At 45.0% G+C, this 18143-nt stretch overlaps 1 protein-coding gene across 3 annotated transcripts in view; it reads left to right on the forward strand.

Moving 5' to 3' along the window:
- The window catches only part of ZFYVE28 (zinc finger FYVE-type containing 28), a 516457-nt gene that overhangs the window by 333605 nt on the left and 164709 nt on the right, over nucleotides 1–18143 (forward strand). For all 3 annotated transcript variants that reach the window (XM_069203698.1, XM_069203689.1, XM_069203708.1), the window contains exon 5: nucleotides 11734–11823. In XM_069203698.1, coding sequence (XP_069059799.1) covers nucleotides 11734–11823 — 90 coding nt within the window. The remainder of the gene's footprint in view (nucleotides 1–11733; nucleotides 11824–18143) is intronic.

The raw sequence follows: 18143 nt of genomic DNA on the forward strand, positions 1-18143 counted from the left end.
GGAGAGTAGTACCTCCACATGAAATAGGTGTCCGATAGAGCAACAGTCTGGGGCTAGCCAGAGGGGGAAAGTGCCCTGGTCCAGGCCTGGCATCAAGTCCTCATTTCCCACTATGTGTCTGGGGAAGGGAGAGTGGTGAGGCCTCTATGCTGTGCCACCTGATCCCAAGCTTTCAAAGTGGTGTGGGTAACCGGCGAGGAGTACAAGCTCCATTACCTGTGCCAGTGTGGGAGGAAGGACATCTTCCAAAGTGAGGTGCCTGCGATTGCTTGGTCCATGAATAGCCAGCATTTGTCAGATTCCCCTCAGAACCACTCCACAGTGTAGCAGAGCTGGACTGCCCTATAGTATTTTTGGATGTCAGGTATACTCAAGACCCCTTTCAGTGGGGGTTGATAAGCTATAGACCAGCCCATACATGGTTTCCTCTCCGCCCAGACAAAGCAGTTTATTTAACCCTGTATAGATTGGAGCATCCCAGGCAGAGGTTCCGACGGCAGGGCCTGGAGCAGAAAAAGCCATGGGAAGCACAGACATTTTTATGGCTGCTTTTCAGCCAAGCCAGGAGATGGGATAAAGTTTGCACTGCACCAGATCCCTCTTAACGTTCTGTAGTAGGGACTGATAGTTCAGCACGATGTCTCCAGGACCATCTGGGCTAGATGTATGCCTAAGTATGGAATAGAAAGTGGCTACCATTGAATCGGTATTGGCGTGCCAGAAGTGCCACCGTCTCCTTGGGGAGAAAGAGATTGAGGACCTGGGACTTCAGGATGTTTTTTTTACAGAAGCCTGATAACTACCACGAAAGCCTCAGTCTTGTGAAAAAAGGCCAGGAGTGCCTTTTGCGGGCTGCCCAGTGCAACTATGATGTCATCTGCATATTGTACTGGGGTATGCTGTTCCCCTCCGAAAATGGCCCTGTAATGTCTGGATTATCATACACACTAAGCAAAGGGCTCCATGTACAGAGCAAGCTGCAGGTGTGATAATAGGCACCCCTGACGCATCCCACGTTGATTGGGAATGGGGTTGAGATCACCTTATTGACTCTCTCAGAGACTGTCAGGTGACTGTAGGCACTTGAGATCCGTGCTCGAAATCCAGGTCCAAAGCCAAAATGCTCTAAAGTAGCCTCAAAGTATGGCCATTCGACTCGGTCGAACGCCTTTTCGGTGTCTATGCCCAGGAGCAAACATTCTTGGGAAGACCACTTGGCCTTGTCAAGGATGTGCAGTATCTGCTTGGTGTTGTCACTGTACTGTCTGTGCAGGATTAATCCGGCTTGCTCTGGGTTTACCTTGGCCTGCTTTTATCTGATGAAGCATCAAACCCTATTTAGCAAGGCCCATTTAAACTTCTTTGATGCATGCTTTCACAGCCAAAAATGAGCAACAACGTAGGTGATGCATATAAGTGAAATGGGGTGTAATAACGGGGGACTAATGGCGCTCGGGAAACTAATTGGCCAAATATAACATTAGGGGTTGCCTACACAAGGGAAAAACACCCATCCCTTCACGGTTCAACATGAATCCAACAATAATTTAACACAATGTGAGGCCCCCCTCGCCCAAAGTTTTCTAATCACAAATCAAGTAAGTCAAAACTCAAGTGAGTAGAGTTCAAAAGAACGCAATCTGAAGTTTCACGCCAATTTTTTATAAAGTCCAATCCAATCCAGAATTTTATTGGATCACATCTTCAAATTTACAGCATCCTTCATGGAAATACACTCCGAGCCAACACGTGTTTCGTCATGGGAAATTCCTCTAGTCCCCAACGACTTCTTCAGGGCTCTTATATACTCCCAATTCCAAATAATTTTATGTTACTTCAAAAGGTAGGTACTGTTCTTATTATGACTGCTTAGTACACCACAAACATACATCAAGTTCCTTGGTTCTTATATGCTCAGTATTTGAAAGCTGTATAGTTCAAAGCTATTATATTATAGACGATCCAGATACGGCGTTGACATGCTAAGGAAACGCTACGCTGCGAGTACGCACGCGTAGGTGATGCAGCCTACAGTGTTGACGGCTCTTTTCTAGTATGTTTAGTAAAACAGACGCACGTACTTGGTTTAAAATAGAAATATGACTATTGACACAGCTTCCCAATGATGCAAGTCTTTGTTCGGAGTGTCGTGCGGTGACGTTTCTTGTCAGTGTCGGACTGATTCAATAATAGGTTGTGGGAGTGGGCTTGCTGGTCATTCCAAAGGAATAGAGGCTGGAACCACACAAGAATAACTACTGGAGCCACTTGATGTCAGTGTACAGGAGTTACAGATGTGTACAGGGCCCAGGAGAAGAGCTTTGGAACCCCTTTAAGAGTTGGGGCTGTAGGCTGGAAGCTACAGGAGAGATAAGGCTAGAGCCACACTGCAGTGAGACTGGAGGGTGAAAACTACAAGAGAAGAGAGCTGAAGCCTCAGGAGAGTGGGGGCTGAAGCTGAAGGAAAGGGAAGCTGGTGCCAGTAGAGGAAAGTTATCGAGCCACAAAAAGGGATGGGTAGGAGCCACAGAGTGGACTGCCGCTACAAGAACCGTAAGAACACTGATTTGGGGTTCTAGTTCAACCCTGTTCTCTAACAAGGGTAATCAAGGACTGGAGCCACATAAGAAAGGATAGAGTGGAGACAGAGCAAGCAGGCAACGAGCTACAAAAAGGAGTAAAGGTATAGAAGCAGCAGTGAAAGATGAATGGACCCATAGGAGGGGAGAGGTTTGAATCACAAGCTGGAGTCTCGCACCCCATGGAGTTACTGAAGACATGCATGGTTGTTGTCAAAGCCTGAAGAACAGTGGACTTGACAATCCCGAGTGGCTGGAGAATAAGGGACTCGTTAGAAATAATGCAGAATTTTGAGAGGGGATAACCGGAGGGGGCAGAATCTCTGGTTACATTGAATATTTCAGGCCAGGTAAGGGCGCCACTCTGCTACAAAATTCCACTTGTCTGGGGGCCATGTAGAGGCACCCAAGGGTCGGGTGGAGGGGGAGTGTTTGCAGCTCCATCCCATTGTGCAGGAAGAGGGATGGTGAGTTGGGAGTGCAGGCTCCACAGGTCCTGCAGCTCAACATGGGGCCTGGATCCAGTATTTTTGGGCCTGGGATCGGCATAGTATTAAAATAAGATGTTTACAATAAATAACTGTCATAGAAACATATATTTTCTGGAGTTTCTACTTAAGTTTATCGCTAACAGAAAAGTAAATATACATCGTTGAAACAGTGTAACATGCTGATAAATTATATACTTTATTTTCTAAGAATTTTTTCTTTCTTCTCCTGAAGTTTACATAGTAAGGGTGTTGGAGTACCACGTCAATAACAAGCATTTGACAAAACCTGTATTGTGCCAATATGTAACTCTAGTTATACACAGATGGTGATACATTCGTTGAATGCACCAATTATGTTATCACATTACAGCCTAACCTACTGGCTTTGCCAGTGCTTTGATAAAAAGGAAACAAAAACGATTGTGTATAACATGCATAAAGGTGATAAAGTATTGGATGCAACAGTGTGATGATTTAGTATTAAAATCATTTTCAGATATAAAATGAGTCCTTTATGCATTCCAGTGGCAGCAGTCCCTGGAAAGTAGAATGATACGCAGCCAATAGTATGAGGTGAGAGAGTAACGGTCCTAGCTTTTTTTTCAAGCCAGACCTAAGATCACAGACGAGCAACAAAAAAAAAACGCCTATTTTTAGTTTTTGGAGTATTTCCCAAATGTGCTAAGTATTAGATTTGTCCAATGTGCTTTAGAAACTATTCTGTGAGAAGCCTGTGTGTATTATGATTTTTGGTGCGTGTGTAACAATGATTGTTTTGTTCTTCATTTAATGAATAAAAATTGATTTTATACAACCCTATGTGTAATGATTAGATTATTTTGTTGAATTATGTTCTTAGTTTAAAAACCGAAGTGAAAGCTTTTTTAGTCATTGGGTATTAACATTAAAGCATTTGCCCTTAGCATGCACGCGGGGCACTGTCTTTTGTTAACTATTGGTGCATGCTTTTGGACATGTTGATGTCACCGTCCTCTTTATTAGTTATTTAGTGCTCACCTTACCTTGATAAAGATGTGAGCTAAAATTATACCATCCTTGAGACCAAGACCTCTTGTATCCCTCCACGATTTATGAACCTGTCCATCCGTGTTGTGTTACCACCAAACACCCTCAGAAATCATCTGTGGTACCATGGCAATTGATAACCACAATGCCTCACATGCTGGCCATTAACCAAAAAATTCCCTTATGTTCTCATAGCCATGTAAGCCAGGACAGATAATATAACATCCCAAGTGCCAGCTCCCATTCCATATGGTTCTGCTCTCTGCTAAACTATACAGCTTGTACTGACGTGGTAAACCCAGACCTCTATTTACCCTTTTCAATGCAGGGTAATGGGGTCCAGTGTTTCCCTTTTCCATGTTTACTTGTGCTTAGAGCTGTTCCCTCCAGTAGCACCTTTTGTCCTCCTGTCCACTGCCCCAGGCTTCTTCTCCAGCTAATTTCTGCTTATACTACAACCGCCTTTGGCAACTTCAGCAGCTCATGCAACATAAATGCATCCCTGTCCTTGTCCATGAAGATGCTTAGTATCTTTTCTTCAGTTTTTTTTTAACCAATATTGCTAGAATAACCATGATTTCTTCACAAAGTCGCTAAACTCTGCATGGTGTCCTTACGCTTGTGATAATAACATTACACTTGCCCTAAGATTAAAATGGGCACTCATCTTTACTAGTTGTTGAGCTACTCCTTTTTAATCTCCCCCACGGATGGTGACTGTTAAAAAATACTCTTCTCCTCAGACCTTCTCAATGAAGTAGCAACATGATCTTCTCTTGGAATTGGGAGTACAGCCACACACAGGAGACAGATAGTTTTAAAAAACTTTATTCCATTGTCTTCAAGTGACTGATGCCCCCACACCATTGAATTATGAAAAGGATGCTGGGAGAACTAAATGCATTGTTTCCATAAAAACAGACTTAACGTTTACAGGGTCTAATTTGATGCGTATATTAAATGACTCTGAAAACTAGAGTACACACTACAAACTAAATTTAAAAAACTATCCCATTTCAGTGCATACAAAACTCAAACCATTTGTGCAAGTCTTAAGGCATAAAGAATCTGCTGCAGAAACAAGAGACAGTAAAAATGCACTTTTTTTCTGCAAAACCAACTGTTCACCATAAATGGGCTATACAATTACAGAAGTAGTAGACTGGGTGCCATTATTCGTTAAGACAATCTTGATGTTTATTGTTAAGAGCATATCAAGGCTAACTTACAGCTAATGGCATTCAAAGCTCAGATCCACATCTAATTCCTTCTCCAGTCCCCCTTTGTAGCCATCCTCCAAAAACATTTCAATCAGTGCCCGTTTTCACAGCTACCACCTGCTGAATATCCACATGACTTGATACAACTTCCACTCTGCCAAGACCACAGCATAGGACTATCAGCATAACCTAGTCTTTGAACTCCCCTCACTATTCTTCTTTCCAACCTCCAAGGAAACACGTCTGTTACTGGCTTCCACTTCTCATTTACTCAGTAGTTCCTGAGGACCATATTAGATAATCTGCGTATAAGACGCATTACAAAAAAAGTCTGAAATTGTCCAACAGTTCAATAGATATGTTACATATTGTGCAATATGTGCAGGATCATTCGCGAACACGTTCTGAGGCTCTTTCTAGGCAAAAGTAGCACAGGTTGTTAATTGATACTTATTAGATATTAATGCTAATGTTAAATGGATACTGAATGGATATAAATCATACCACAATATTGGGCATATCAAGCCAAATAATGCCTTTTTTTAAGAAGCTTAATCTGGATCCGGAAATCAATGATTGACCGATTAGTCCTTATTATAAGCAGTATTTAAAACTGGTGGAAAAATACTGGCACTTTGGATTAGTAACCTCCTAAAATCATTTAATATTCATGGCTCCTGTGGATTCATAGCAGCACAATACAAATATTGTAATGTCAGCAACATTGTTTACCTTTATAGAGAAGGTTGAAAGAAAAGATTCCAGTGGTATTGTTCACACTGGATGTGAAAATCATGTTTTACTGGCAGACTGGCCTTTCCTGGCTCTGTCCTGAAGGAAACTGGATTTGACTCCTATTACATAGAATGTAGCTACTGGCCACTTATATAGAACTCCAAGCAAAGACTAATCTAAATTGTGCTAAGATAGAGTAATTTGGTCACCGCTTGACAGGGCTACCAATATTCTTACCTAAATTAATTAGATGAGATCTTTGCAATACAGGAGAAACTCATCAATCGACTTGTTTATTCCAGTCTAAAATATATAAAACCATAATACCTCTACACTTTGGTACATAACAGTGATATGTTGCAGTACATAACACATTAACCTAATCTACAAGTTATCAAATATATTGCCTCTAGACAAAGTTCAGGAATTAAACATGTTTCACTTTTACAGACAAATGATCTCCTCTGACATGATGCTTCTATGCATAGCAGCTGAAATTAGAAACTTCTCAGCATAAAAGGACGATCAAGATGATGGACATTTGTATCTACAAAGACACCGGCCACAGCTCACAAAGATTATAGATCTCAGAACAAGAACAATATGTTTCTTTACAGTTGTACAGAACTGTATTGTATTATCACAGGGACAGCAGTGTGGAGACTCAAGTAAATTACAATTCCCGTTCTAAATCTTATCAAGGAAAAGGTTTCCCCACCCTAATTAAGTAAGGTTCTAGGCCAATGGTGGATTTCAGTAGAAAATGAGATCTCCATAAGCGTTTGGTTAATTCCCAAGCAACTCTAGATATTTCCCTACGGTCTCTGCATCTTGTCCTGTTTGTCAGTTCAGTGTGGAGAATGTATAAACAGATCCTTTATATACCTTAACCAAGGAATTCGATCATAGCTGTCAATACAAAGCAATCATCCAATATTTTAAGATGGAAATCAGTCTCAGGATTTGACCACACAGGTACCCCAACAATCAAACATGTTTAATCTTATCCATAATAATATAATTAAAGCATATCTTGTCCAATACAGAAAATTAACAGGTGTATTGAAATAGGCCCTACAGCAGTCTGCATAAGCATTTTTTTCACTTTGAAGTACAGAGAAATTTGTATAACCCCACACTCCACCTCATAAATAAGAGTGTGTACACATTTCATGCTGTATATCTTATGTGTTTAAGCTAAAAGTGTGTGTCCTCTTTTACTAGCAAAACTAAATATGTCCCTTAAGGTCTTCTATCGGGGAAAACGCATACTATTTAAAGTGGATTAATTGGTGTACTATATACCTACCATCTTTAAATACTTTGTTGCGCCACAAACAGCATTACTTACCGGGAGCTAACTTGTTCTGAAAGTCAGAGCTACCTACCCAAGCCAACTCACTGATGTAAGGAACAATCTAAACATACAGGATCCAAACTTTGTTGCCTAGATTGGGAGAAAAGAGGCAATTAAAATTAATGTGTTGCCTGTATTATTATTTCTGTAAGCTGTCCTAGTCACTATAGGCACCCAAATATTTGCTCTGCTCTAATCTTTAGTGTATACATTCTTCTGAAGGGGAAAGTAGGTGTGTTCCTCAGCTAAACTGAAACCCATATCTCACAAGGGGAGTTTTACTGTCCAACTTTAACTTACAAAAGCTGGTGACACATTTCACAATTCTTGCGAAATGGGTAGAAAGAAACTAATATAAACCATGGGTCAACATGAACCAAAGCCTGTTTGCACTCCCACAGAAATGATTTTGGGAAAAAGTGGTTGCCAATTGGTTTTCAGTCTTACCTAACACCAACAAAATTTCAAGCGAAATTTCATCTATTCCTGTTAAATGGCTCTTTTGAGTAATGAACACTTAATGGCTTTGAAGTGATTGATTTGTTTAATTTATTAATTTTAATTAATTCTATACATCACTTTGAATAATTATTGAAGCACATTAAAAAAAAAAAGTAAATTAAAATTATGTTTCTGAAGCTTAAATTAAAAAATAAATTCCCACCTAAAGGCATAAAACATTGTTTTAATGTACTGTAGTAATTATTTCTTTTAAAAAAAACTTTTTTTTTGCATAAAAACAAACACAACATCCAGTGCATTGCAACAAGTGGAGGTTCCAGTTCACATGTCTCAGTTAAATTTCAACCAGGATTCCGCCAGAGTGAGGAACATTATACACAGCAGGTCAGTAATAGGAACATGGAAACACATATCTCGGAGCTTCACTTGGTTATGGCATTTTTTGGCCAATAGTAATACTTTGTAAATCATCTTGTCCTTGTGTCTTCCGGGTCTGAGCCTCGTTCTGAGTTGCTATGTGCATTAAAAGAATCCAGCATTGCCCTCCAGACTTCTAAGTCCTCTGCTACTTTGTCGTCCGTGCGAGTCAGTTGCATATGTTGTTCCTCTGCCACTCCCCTCTCCAGTACATCCTTGACCCATAAAGTCTCACTAGGGGCTCCAGGTCCCATCCAGCCAATAGCCACTCCGTGCTTGGAAAGGAGTAACGCCAGCCGCAGAAGTCTGTACAAGCTCTTACGTCCCTTGGGCCTCGTAACCATACCCAGTAAGCCTGCCCTGGGTGTCATGGGGAGTGCAATCGGGGCACAGCCTCCTCCCAGAATTTGTATACTCTTGTGCACTGCCACCCTAGGTGTAGAAAACTGGCATTGTTCACCCCACAACTTGCACACCACACGCTGCCCTAGGAGGGTCAATTCTATTCAGTCGGAACTGCGTTATGGAAGTGCAGTGTAACTAATAAATGTGTTTAAACCTGTTGTTGCAGGATTCCTTTTTCGCCAGGCTGCATGTATGTTCCCAAGTCCAAATCCTCAATAGGTTCCCGCAGATCTAGCTCCCATGCTGCCCTCGCCATATACTGGCTTTACAGAATAAAGTAATTAGGTGTCGACCCTCTCCCCAATTAAGTAGCTCCCACTCCCCAATGTCGATGAAGGCAAGGAGGCCGCTGGGTGCGTGCATCATATTTCCTTCCCAGTATTCTAGTAATCTTTTTAATTGATGTATAGAACTAATTAAAGCTAATTTCATTCTTTTTTAACAAACCGTATTGCATTATTTTTTTTAAATTCAAAATAGGTTATTAAAATTTTTCATAATTAAATATGTGCTATTTTGTATATTTTTAAACATTACTTTGTAGATATTTATATATTTTTTAAAGCAAAAATTATTCCCCCTCCCCAATTAAGAAAATGTAAGTGAAATAACTACAGTGGTACATACATTTTCTCCCATCAACACCACATGAATGTATACAATCAAAGCAGTATAGACTAATAGCATAGCCTTTACAGCACTTGCCTTTGCCACATGGACAGAACATGATCATTGTTCTTCTAGCCTCTTATTTCCATCTAGAAATTAACTTCCAAGTTGCTTTACGCACCACAATACCACTTTGGACATCTATTTATTTAGTTTTTTTAAACTATTTTAAATAGTTCCATTTGCATTATTTCCTGTAAGTTTTGTTTTATGTTCCCTACCTCAATTCTTTTCTTCGAAGAGTGTTGCGTACAAGTGGTTGGCCATGAGAAGTGCTGGGTTTACTACTGTTTGTTTTTTGTTGTAAATTACACTCTGAGTTTGTGAGTACGGAAAATTAAAATTGTACTGTAAAGCAGTGTTTCTTAAACTGTGGGACACGATGCTATGGTGGGTCGGTGACGACTTTAAGCGGTTCGCCTATGTCCAAGCAAAAAAATAAAGTTTGGCTTTAAATTTTATATCCATCATGTCACTTTCACTGCGCTTCAAAGGCGGTGATCAAATGTCGGGGTTTTCTTCTGCTGCTTATATTATAACAGGGGGACTGGTGAATTAAGTGACAATGGGAAAAGAAAGGCTCAACAGTGTCATTTTTTTGCAACAAACAACAAAATGTAATACCTGTGGATGAAGTGCACACATTCAGCAGTGTGGAAAGCAGAAGTTAAGCAAATTTTTTGTAATTCTGAATTGTGGTTGAAACAAAGATTTTAATAGGATCAGAACAAATCAAGATAATTTGTGTTGCACAATTAATATCCACTGAAATCCGATTTCCGCACATTATCATTTTTGTTCAGTATAGTTTTATCTATAAAACCATATATCTGTGCAGGTTTAGCGGCCAGTTCAGTAGAAAATGTGCTGACTGCAAATGAAGATGCTCTACCACACGATGCTTTAGCTACAATAAAAAAAAATTGCACACCATCTGCCCATTAAAGCTGAGAGGGTCGTGAAGGTTTGTCATACTAAAAAGTGGGTCGTGGTTCTAAAAGGTTTGGGAAGCATTGCAGTAAAAGGTAAGTTCCCTTTGTGAATCAATCAGGCCCGGTCTCTGGATGTTGAGTGGCATGATCTCAACAAATGATACAATTCTTATGTAAGCAGTAACGGATTCAAATTGGACTTGCTTTAAGAAATGAAAATCCGCTCTGCCGAAGCAGCTAGTGTGTGAAAATGGTATGATCGTAGACAGCCGTCGCTAATACCGCCAGATGTTAGCAGCACAAAGACATGAACAATAAATTGATTAGGGCTTCACCCAGCCAAACCTAAACCATATACATTCAATTTCACCCGAACAGCTGGAGTAGAAGTGATGTAAAAGGGGATTCTTCAGCCACCTGACAAAGGTGCACTAAAATCGGCATATTTTGACAGGAAAGGCCAGGTGGGTTAGCCGACGTCCTTGGATATGCTGTCCCTACTATTAAGAAGTTTGTGTAAGTGTTTATTATTGGTCCCTGTTTGGTAGATGCCAAAATGGCAAAGGCAGGTGACCTTTCCTCCCTGTCATCATGCCACAGGGGAACCTGGAGTGTTAACGGTATGTCAATATGGCTGAATCTGCCCACTGGATACCTTAAGGAGGACCTGTGAAGAGGGCGGGTTACTTCATAGCACAGAATGGTTTAAGACGCCTGTTGGCTGTCTGAGGCCTTCTACTGAAAGGAACTGAAGGGGCTGTGACGTGGGGCTTGGTGGAAGCATGATGTCTAGATGTACATGTACAACACATTTAAGGCTATATCTATATGGTCTGCTTTCTGTATTCATTCGAAATTAATGGAAATGCTGAAAAAAGGTATTTGATATCCATTTGCATACCTTACCACTTGTCTTCCCATTACTGTTTCGCACACCGCTGAGTCGACACGCATGATGATGAAATGTTTGCTAGCCTGTGCAGTGATGCCATGGGGGAAATGTAGTTGTGTTAACAATTTAAGCATGTTCTACTGTTTTTCCAGTATTTTTTTTCACAACATTCAAACAGCATGCGTCTGGTCCTGGCCTGGCCCTATGTATATGTCTCTTTAAAATAAATTAAAACATTTAGAACGGAATTTATCATTAACTAGTTTGTGCAGATTGGTAATATCAAACTCAGCAGAAATTGCTGACTGCCAGTTGAAGACTGCTTTCCTGAAAATGAATGTGATGTCAACAAACTGCTTACAAAACACCTAATATCCGCAGGAAAGCAATTGAAATTTGCTTTCTAGAGCTCTTGCGGTGTGCACCTCCTTCAGAGAACCCCTGATTGGAGTGTGATTGGTTCTCTTAGCGCGCTGCACTTTTTTAAATCAGGGACGGAAAAATACATGATCATGGAGACTATATTTTGTCTTGTGTATTTCTTTTAGTTATGTGTCAGCCATGGTACCTGTAAAGTCTCCGAAAGAATATTACGTACAGCAGGAGGTGATCGTCCTTTTTTGTGAAACAGTAGAGCGGTGAGTATCCTGCGGAAGTTAATATAGCTGCACAGTTTTACCTGTTCACTAAGGTTTGTTGGCTGTTGATACAAAAAAAAACCAAATGATATATGTACGCACACACAGTCTTAATCTACTGAGTGCTTTCATGAACAAACAGTACTCTATAAAATGATATGTAGGTGTATGCACATATTTTCTGTGTGTGTATATGTATAATTCTATATATATATATATATATATATATATATATATACATATACACACACACACACACACACGTGTGTGTGGTTGTGTATGTGTGAGTGTGTGGAGTACTGCTCCTGCAGATATTTGAATGGATTTTGATGATGTTCAAATTTGAATTTCATGGCTAGTTGCACATGGTTATTTGTTCGTTTTGGATGATTTTCTTCACTATAAGTAATTTTGGTAATGTACATGCCATTTAGTAAACTGAGACATATCGCTTGCACCTAACAGGCGTAGGAAGGGAAAGCTGTCTGTTAAATGTTTACATGTGTGTTCTTTTCTAAAAGGTCCTGTCTGAAATTAATTGGTTTATAATTTTTCAGTCTAAAATAGCATATTTCTTCATGAAACACGTGTCACCTGGCGTTGTTCTTAAAGATATTCACTATAAATGTAAAAATACCAAAGAGAAATACCAACATGATAGAAAGTATATTTTTGATTCATTGATGAGTGCCTGCTTCAAATTCTACGTTGAACAAACTGTGGTAGAAAGGCATCTGTGAGAAGAGAGGGCTCCAAACCTTACCACCTGAATTATTTTCCTTTAACTAATCAGTTAATTTGTCAAAATAAAACTTGGGTATATCCCTTTGGCTTTTTATTTATTTACAAGGTGGCTTACAATTAGGAATAAAAGTGACAACAGGGACAGACAGATCCCTGTTCCTAAGTCCACACAGTTGTGAAATGATGTAAAGTTGACAGTAACCTAACCGTAATATTACAGTTACCCCGTTAACTTGTGAATTTCTAGTACCTTCTGGTAGAAGACATAGGGGGTCATTACAACCCTGGCGGACGGTGATAAAGGTGCGGTAATACCGCAAACAGGCCGGTGGACAAAAAAAGGGAATTATGACCGTGGCGGAAACCGCCAACAGAGACAGCCACTTTAACACTCCGACCGCCACGGCGGTACAGACAAGCAGCGCGGCGGTCACCGCCAACAGACAGGCGGGAGACATTGTACCGGCCACAGTATCACAACCCGCCAATCCTCAACCTTTTCCGGGGCGGATTCACCGTGGATAAAAACACGGCGGAAATAGCTTTTGCAATGGGAAAACGCTCACCTTCTACACATCCCACGAGGAAGGAGGACACCATGGAGCCGGAATTACAAATCCTACCTGCCCTTGTCTTCCTGCTCATTTACGAACACCAGCAATGGCGGCGCCGAAGACAACGGTGAGTACTGCACCTACGACATAGGGGAGGGGGGAGGCAAAAGTCAGGGGGACACACACGCAACACCCCCACCCCCACCCCCACCCTCGCACATTACAACACACACACCAATGCATTTCCAAAATTACAGGAACAACCCACAACCCCCCCGGAAGAATGCAAAGACCAAAAGAAATCAGTTCAAAAATTTTAATGTATCAAAATACAGTTGCATGGCAGTGAGTTCCTTGTTCAGCGGTGCTTTGCCATGGCGGTCTCTGCCCTGTTCAGCGGTTCTCTGCCCTGTTCAGCGGTGCTTTGCCATGTTCAGCGGTCTTCCTTGTTCAGCGGTGCTTTGCCATGGCGGTCTCTGACCTGTTCAGGTGTTCTCTGACCTGTTCAGGTGTTCTCTGACCTGTTCAGGTGTTCTCTGCCCTGTTCAGCGGTTCTCTGCCCTGTTCAGCGGTGCTTTGCCATGTTCAGCGGTCTTCACCATGGCGGTGAGTTCCTTGTTCAGCGGTGCTTTGCCATGGCGGTCTCTGACCTGTTCAGCGGTTCTCTGCCCTGTTCTGCGGTGCTTTGCCATGTTGAGCGGTCTTCACCATGGCGGTGAGTTCCTTGTTCAGCGGTGCTTTGCCATGGCGGTCTCTGACCTGTTCAGCGGTTCTCTGCCCTGTTCAGCGGTGTTTTGCCATGTTCAGCGGTCTTCACCATGGCGGTGAGTTCCTTGTTCAGCGGTGCTTTGCCATGGCGGTCTCTGACCTGTGCATTGGTGTGTGGCATGACGGTCCCTCATTGCCCAGCGGGGCTGTGGCAGCCGGGGCCCTCCTGGGCACTGACTCCGGCGGTGGTCTCCTGACCAGGGACGATACTGCTGCCCTCCTGGGCACTGACTCTGGCGGTGGTCTCCTGACCAGTGACGATACTGCTGCCCTCCTGGGCACTGACTCCGGCGGTGTTCTCCTGACCAGTGACGATACTCCTGCCCTCCTGGGCACTGACTCCGGCGGTGGTCTTCTGACCAGTGACGATACTCCTGGGCACTGACTCCGGCGGTGGTCTCCTGACCAGTGACGACGGTGCTGGTGGTGGCGTCCCGGCCGCCGTGGAGGATGGCGCCCTTCTCCGCCGTGCTGCTCTTACCAGACTGCGCACACTTCTTCTGGCACTGCACCACCTTTGGAGGAGTCACAGCTGACTCTGCAATCCCCCTGGGACCCTTGTGAGCAGTCTTTCCGCCAGGAGTCTTCACCCTGTCCCGTCGGCCACTTTCCAACTTGAGATGCTTTACAGGGCGTGGACTGGCAGTGCTTTGGCTCCGTGTCACACTGCCTGCCCTGGTGGCCGGTGCACTCCACACACCTTGAACACGCACCACTGGTACTGGAGTCTTTTTGGCTGAGGCGCTACTACGTGACTTATGAATTGGAGGGGTGGGGGCAAAGAGGTCAACGTTGCTGAGGGAGAGTTTCTGACGAACACTGGGATGGGTAGCTGGAGGGGGTCTGGGAGTGGAGGAAGAGGTGGTGGTTGTAGGAGGTGCCACTTTAGGTGTTTTGGGTGCAGGTGCAGGTACTGGAGGCTGTTGTGAGGTGGATGGATGTTGGGTGTGTGGGTGCCCGCGTTTGTGTACTTTGGGAGGGGGCGTCACAGACACACTGGGAGAAGACACGGGGACGTGTAAATGGTAGTGGGGGTGGTGAGTGCAGGTGAGCGGGGTGTGGTGCTGGGTGTTCTGGTGCGAGTCCTAGTGCCTGTATATGTACTGCATGCAGGTCAGAGTGTAGACAACACTGGGAGGGAGGAGGGAGACAACGGGGAGGGGGACACAGTGGAGGCAGTGGATGTTGCTGTGTCTGTATGATGCTTGTGTGAGTGCCTGTGGGATGTGTGGTGCCTATGTTTGCCTGAGCTACTTTTGTGTGTTGAGGTGTATGCATGCTTGTCAGATGGTGTGCTTGGGATAGGCAGGGGTACAGGGGATTGGGTCTGGGTGGAGGAAGTTGGAGGGGGGAGGCTAGACACAGGGACAATGGCTGCCATCAGTGCTGAGGCCAGAGATTGCAGGGTTCGATGAAGGGCAGCCTGACCAGAATGAATGCCCTCCAGGAATGCATTACCGTGTTGCAACTTCCTTTCTATACCCTGGATGGCATTCACAATGGTAGACTGCCCAACAGTGAGTGACCTGAGGAGGCCAATGGCGACCTCACTGAGGGCAGCAGGGGTGACAGGGGCAGGGGCTGAGGTGCCTGGGGCGAAGGTGATGCCCACCCTCCTGGGTGAGCGCGCACGGGGCGAACGCTGAGGGGCTGCTGGGAAGGCGGTGCTGGTAGGGGAGGTGGCGGCTGTACCTGTAGAGGTGGTGGGCACAGATGGTGCCGCCACCACAAGGGAGCTCCCATCGGCGGACGAGTCCGTGTCGCTGTTTGGTGACCGACGTGATGCTCCCCTCGCCCTCCGTCCCACTGGTGCATTCTGAGTCCGTGGTGTGGCCCTCCATGGCCATTTGGGATGCAGCTATCTCGTGCTCCAGTGCCACTGTACCTCCACCTGATGATGCTGATGCACAAAAGAACAGGGAGAGCACAAAAGGGGGGGGACGACAGAAGAAAAAGAGGTTGAGTGCATGGCTTACCACTACCATTGGCGGACAATACAGACACAGCAGCCCCCTGCACTATGCCGCGCTCTAGGCCTCTACAGATGCAAATCCTGGGATCTGGCCTACATCGCTATGGTGGACATCTGCACACATGGATGCCACAGGGGCATGCATACCTGTACTTGCCACTCTACAGAGGTGGGGTGGAGTGGCACATGGCATGCATTACGGAGGGGCCTAGCCTACGGAAGTCGCCCTGGCCTAGGGAAACCCACAGCCCTCCTCCCACACCCAGACCCCTCAACTGCGCGCAAAGTCCCCAGAATGAGGGTGTACTCACCCCCTTGTGTCTGCTGTGATGCCCTAAAGTGCCCATCCAACTCCGGGTAGGCCACCGCCAGGATCCGGAACATCAGGGGGGTCATGGTGCGACGGGCACCCCTCCCACGTTGGGAGGCCATCCCCAGCTGAGCCTCCGCCGTCTTCTTGCTCCAGCGGCGAATGTCCTCCCATCTTTTCCGGCAGTGGGTGCCCCGTCTCTGGTGGACCCCCACCAGAGACCATACGTCCTTGGCGATGGCATGCCAAATCTCCTTCTGGTGGGCGCTGACCTACATGACATGCACAGGGGAAGCAGAGAAGTCATTACCAACTGCACCTTCGAAGTGAGTGGCCCACATCCCTGCCCTTGCCATATGGCACATGCATTCACACTCATTCATGTTCCCTGAACTCTGCCCCCTTCCCTCTTACAACCCTCTCCACACAGGCATAGCCCATACAACGTGCTCCCTGTGTACTTACCTGTTGGTCTGGAGGACCGTAGAGTAGCGTGTACTGGGGGAGGACCTGAGCAGTGAAGGCAGGGGCCCTTTCCCCAGACGCAGCAGCCATTGTCTCTTCCAGACCGAGGTCACAGCAGCACGTGCAGTGTAGGTCCTCTCCTGTCGAAGATCAGGTATCGAGTGATTGAACAGATAGAAAATGGCGGTCACGTCCGCGGTGGTGCGTATCATCACCGCCGGCGCAAGTCATCATTGGCTCCTTGGACCCATAGGGTCCAATGTTAACCAATGCAGCATTGTGCCGCGGTCTACGACCGCCTACCGCGACGGTGTACAACATTGTCCCAGTTTAGAGGTCAGGCATCCGCCATTTCAGGGGCCCACATGGCTTCATTTACTACTGCGTCACACATACCTAGGCCTACACTCGACACACATACAGGAAGATTTTTGTATTTGGTGTCGTGTTCTGTGTATCTGTGGGTACATACCTGGGATTTTGTTGAGTCTGTGGTCGCTGTTGTCCTTCCTAGGCACCGTCAGCTGGGACATTTGAGAAGATGGCGGAATCCTCCGGTGTACCGACTGCTGGTGGACCTGTTGACAATGGAGGAGCGACATTTGATCATCACCTACAGGTTTGACCGTGCCACTATCCAGGAACTATGTACCCATTTGGAGCCAGACCTGATGTCAGCTATCCGCCATCCCACAGGAATCCCCCCTGACGTGCAGGTGCAGGTGCTGTCAGTGCTCCATTTCCTTGCAAGTGGGTCTTTTCAGACAATAGTGGCCATGGCATCAGGGATGTCCCAGCCTATGTTTTCCAACGTGTTGTCCAGAGTGTTGTCTGTCCTGCTGAAACACGTAAGGAGCTACATCGTTTTCCCTCAGGTGGAGGTATTGGCTACTGTTAAAGGTGACTTCTATGCCCTTGGACATATGCCCTTGGACATATCCCCAACATCATAGGTGCTATTGATGGGACCCATGTAGCTTTGGTCCGCCCCCACAGGAGTGAACAGGTGTACAGGAACAGGAAGAGTTATCATTCCATGAATGTACAGATGGTATGTTTGGCAGACCAGTACATCTTGCATGTAAATGCTATGTTCCCTGGCTCAGTGCATGACGCCTACATCCTACGGAATAGCAGCATCCCTTATATGATGGGTCAACTCCAGAGGCACCGTGTGTGGCTATTAGGGGACTCTGGTTACCCCAACCTGTCCTGGCTATTGACCCCAGTGAGGAATCCCAGGACCAGGGCAGAGGAACGCTACAATGAGGCCCATGGGCGGACTAGGAGGGTGATCGAACGCACCTTCGGCCTCCTGAAGGCCAGGTTCAGGTGCCTCCTAATGACAGGTGGTTCCCTATTCTACTCACCGAAGAAGGTGTGCCAGATCATCATCGCCTGCTCGATGCTTCACAATCTTGCTTTGCGACGCCGGGTGCCTTTTCTGCAGGAGGATGGTCCAGATGACGGTGTTGTGGCAGCTGTGGAGCCTGTGGACAGTGATGAG

The sequence above is a fragment of the Pleurodeles waltl genome, chromosome 1_2 (assembly GCF_031143425.1).
Source record: "Pleurodeles waltl isolate 20211129_DDA chromosome 1_2, aPleWal1.hap1.20221129, whole genome shotgun sequence".
Classification (NCBI taxonomy): Eukaryota; Metazoa; Chordata; class Amphibia; order Caudata; family Salamandridae; genus Pleurodeles; species Pleurodeles waltl.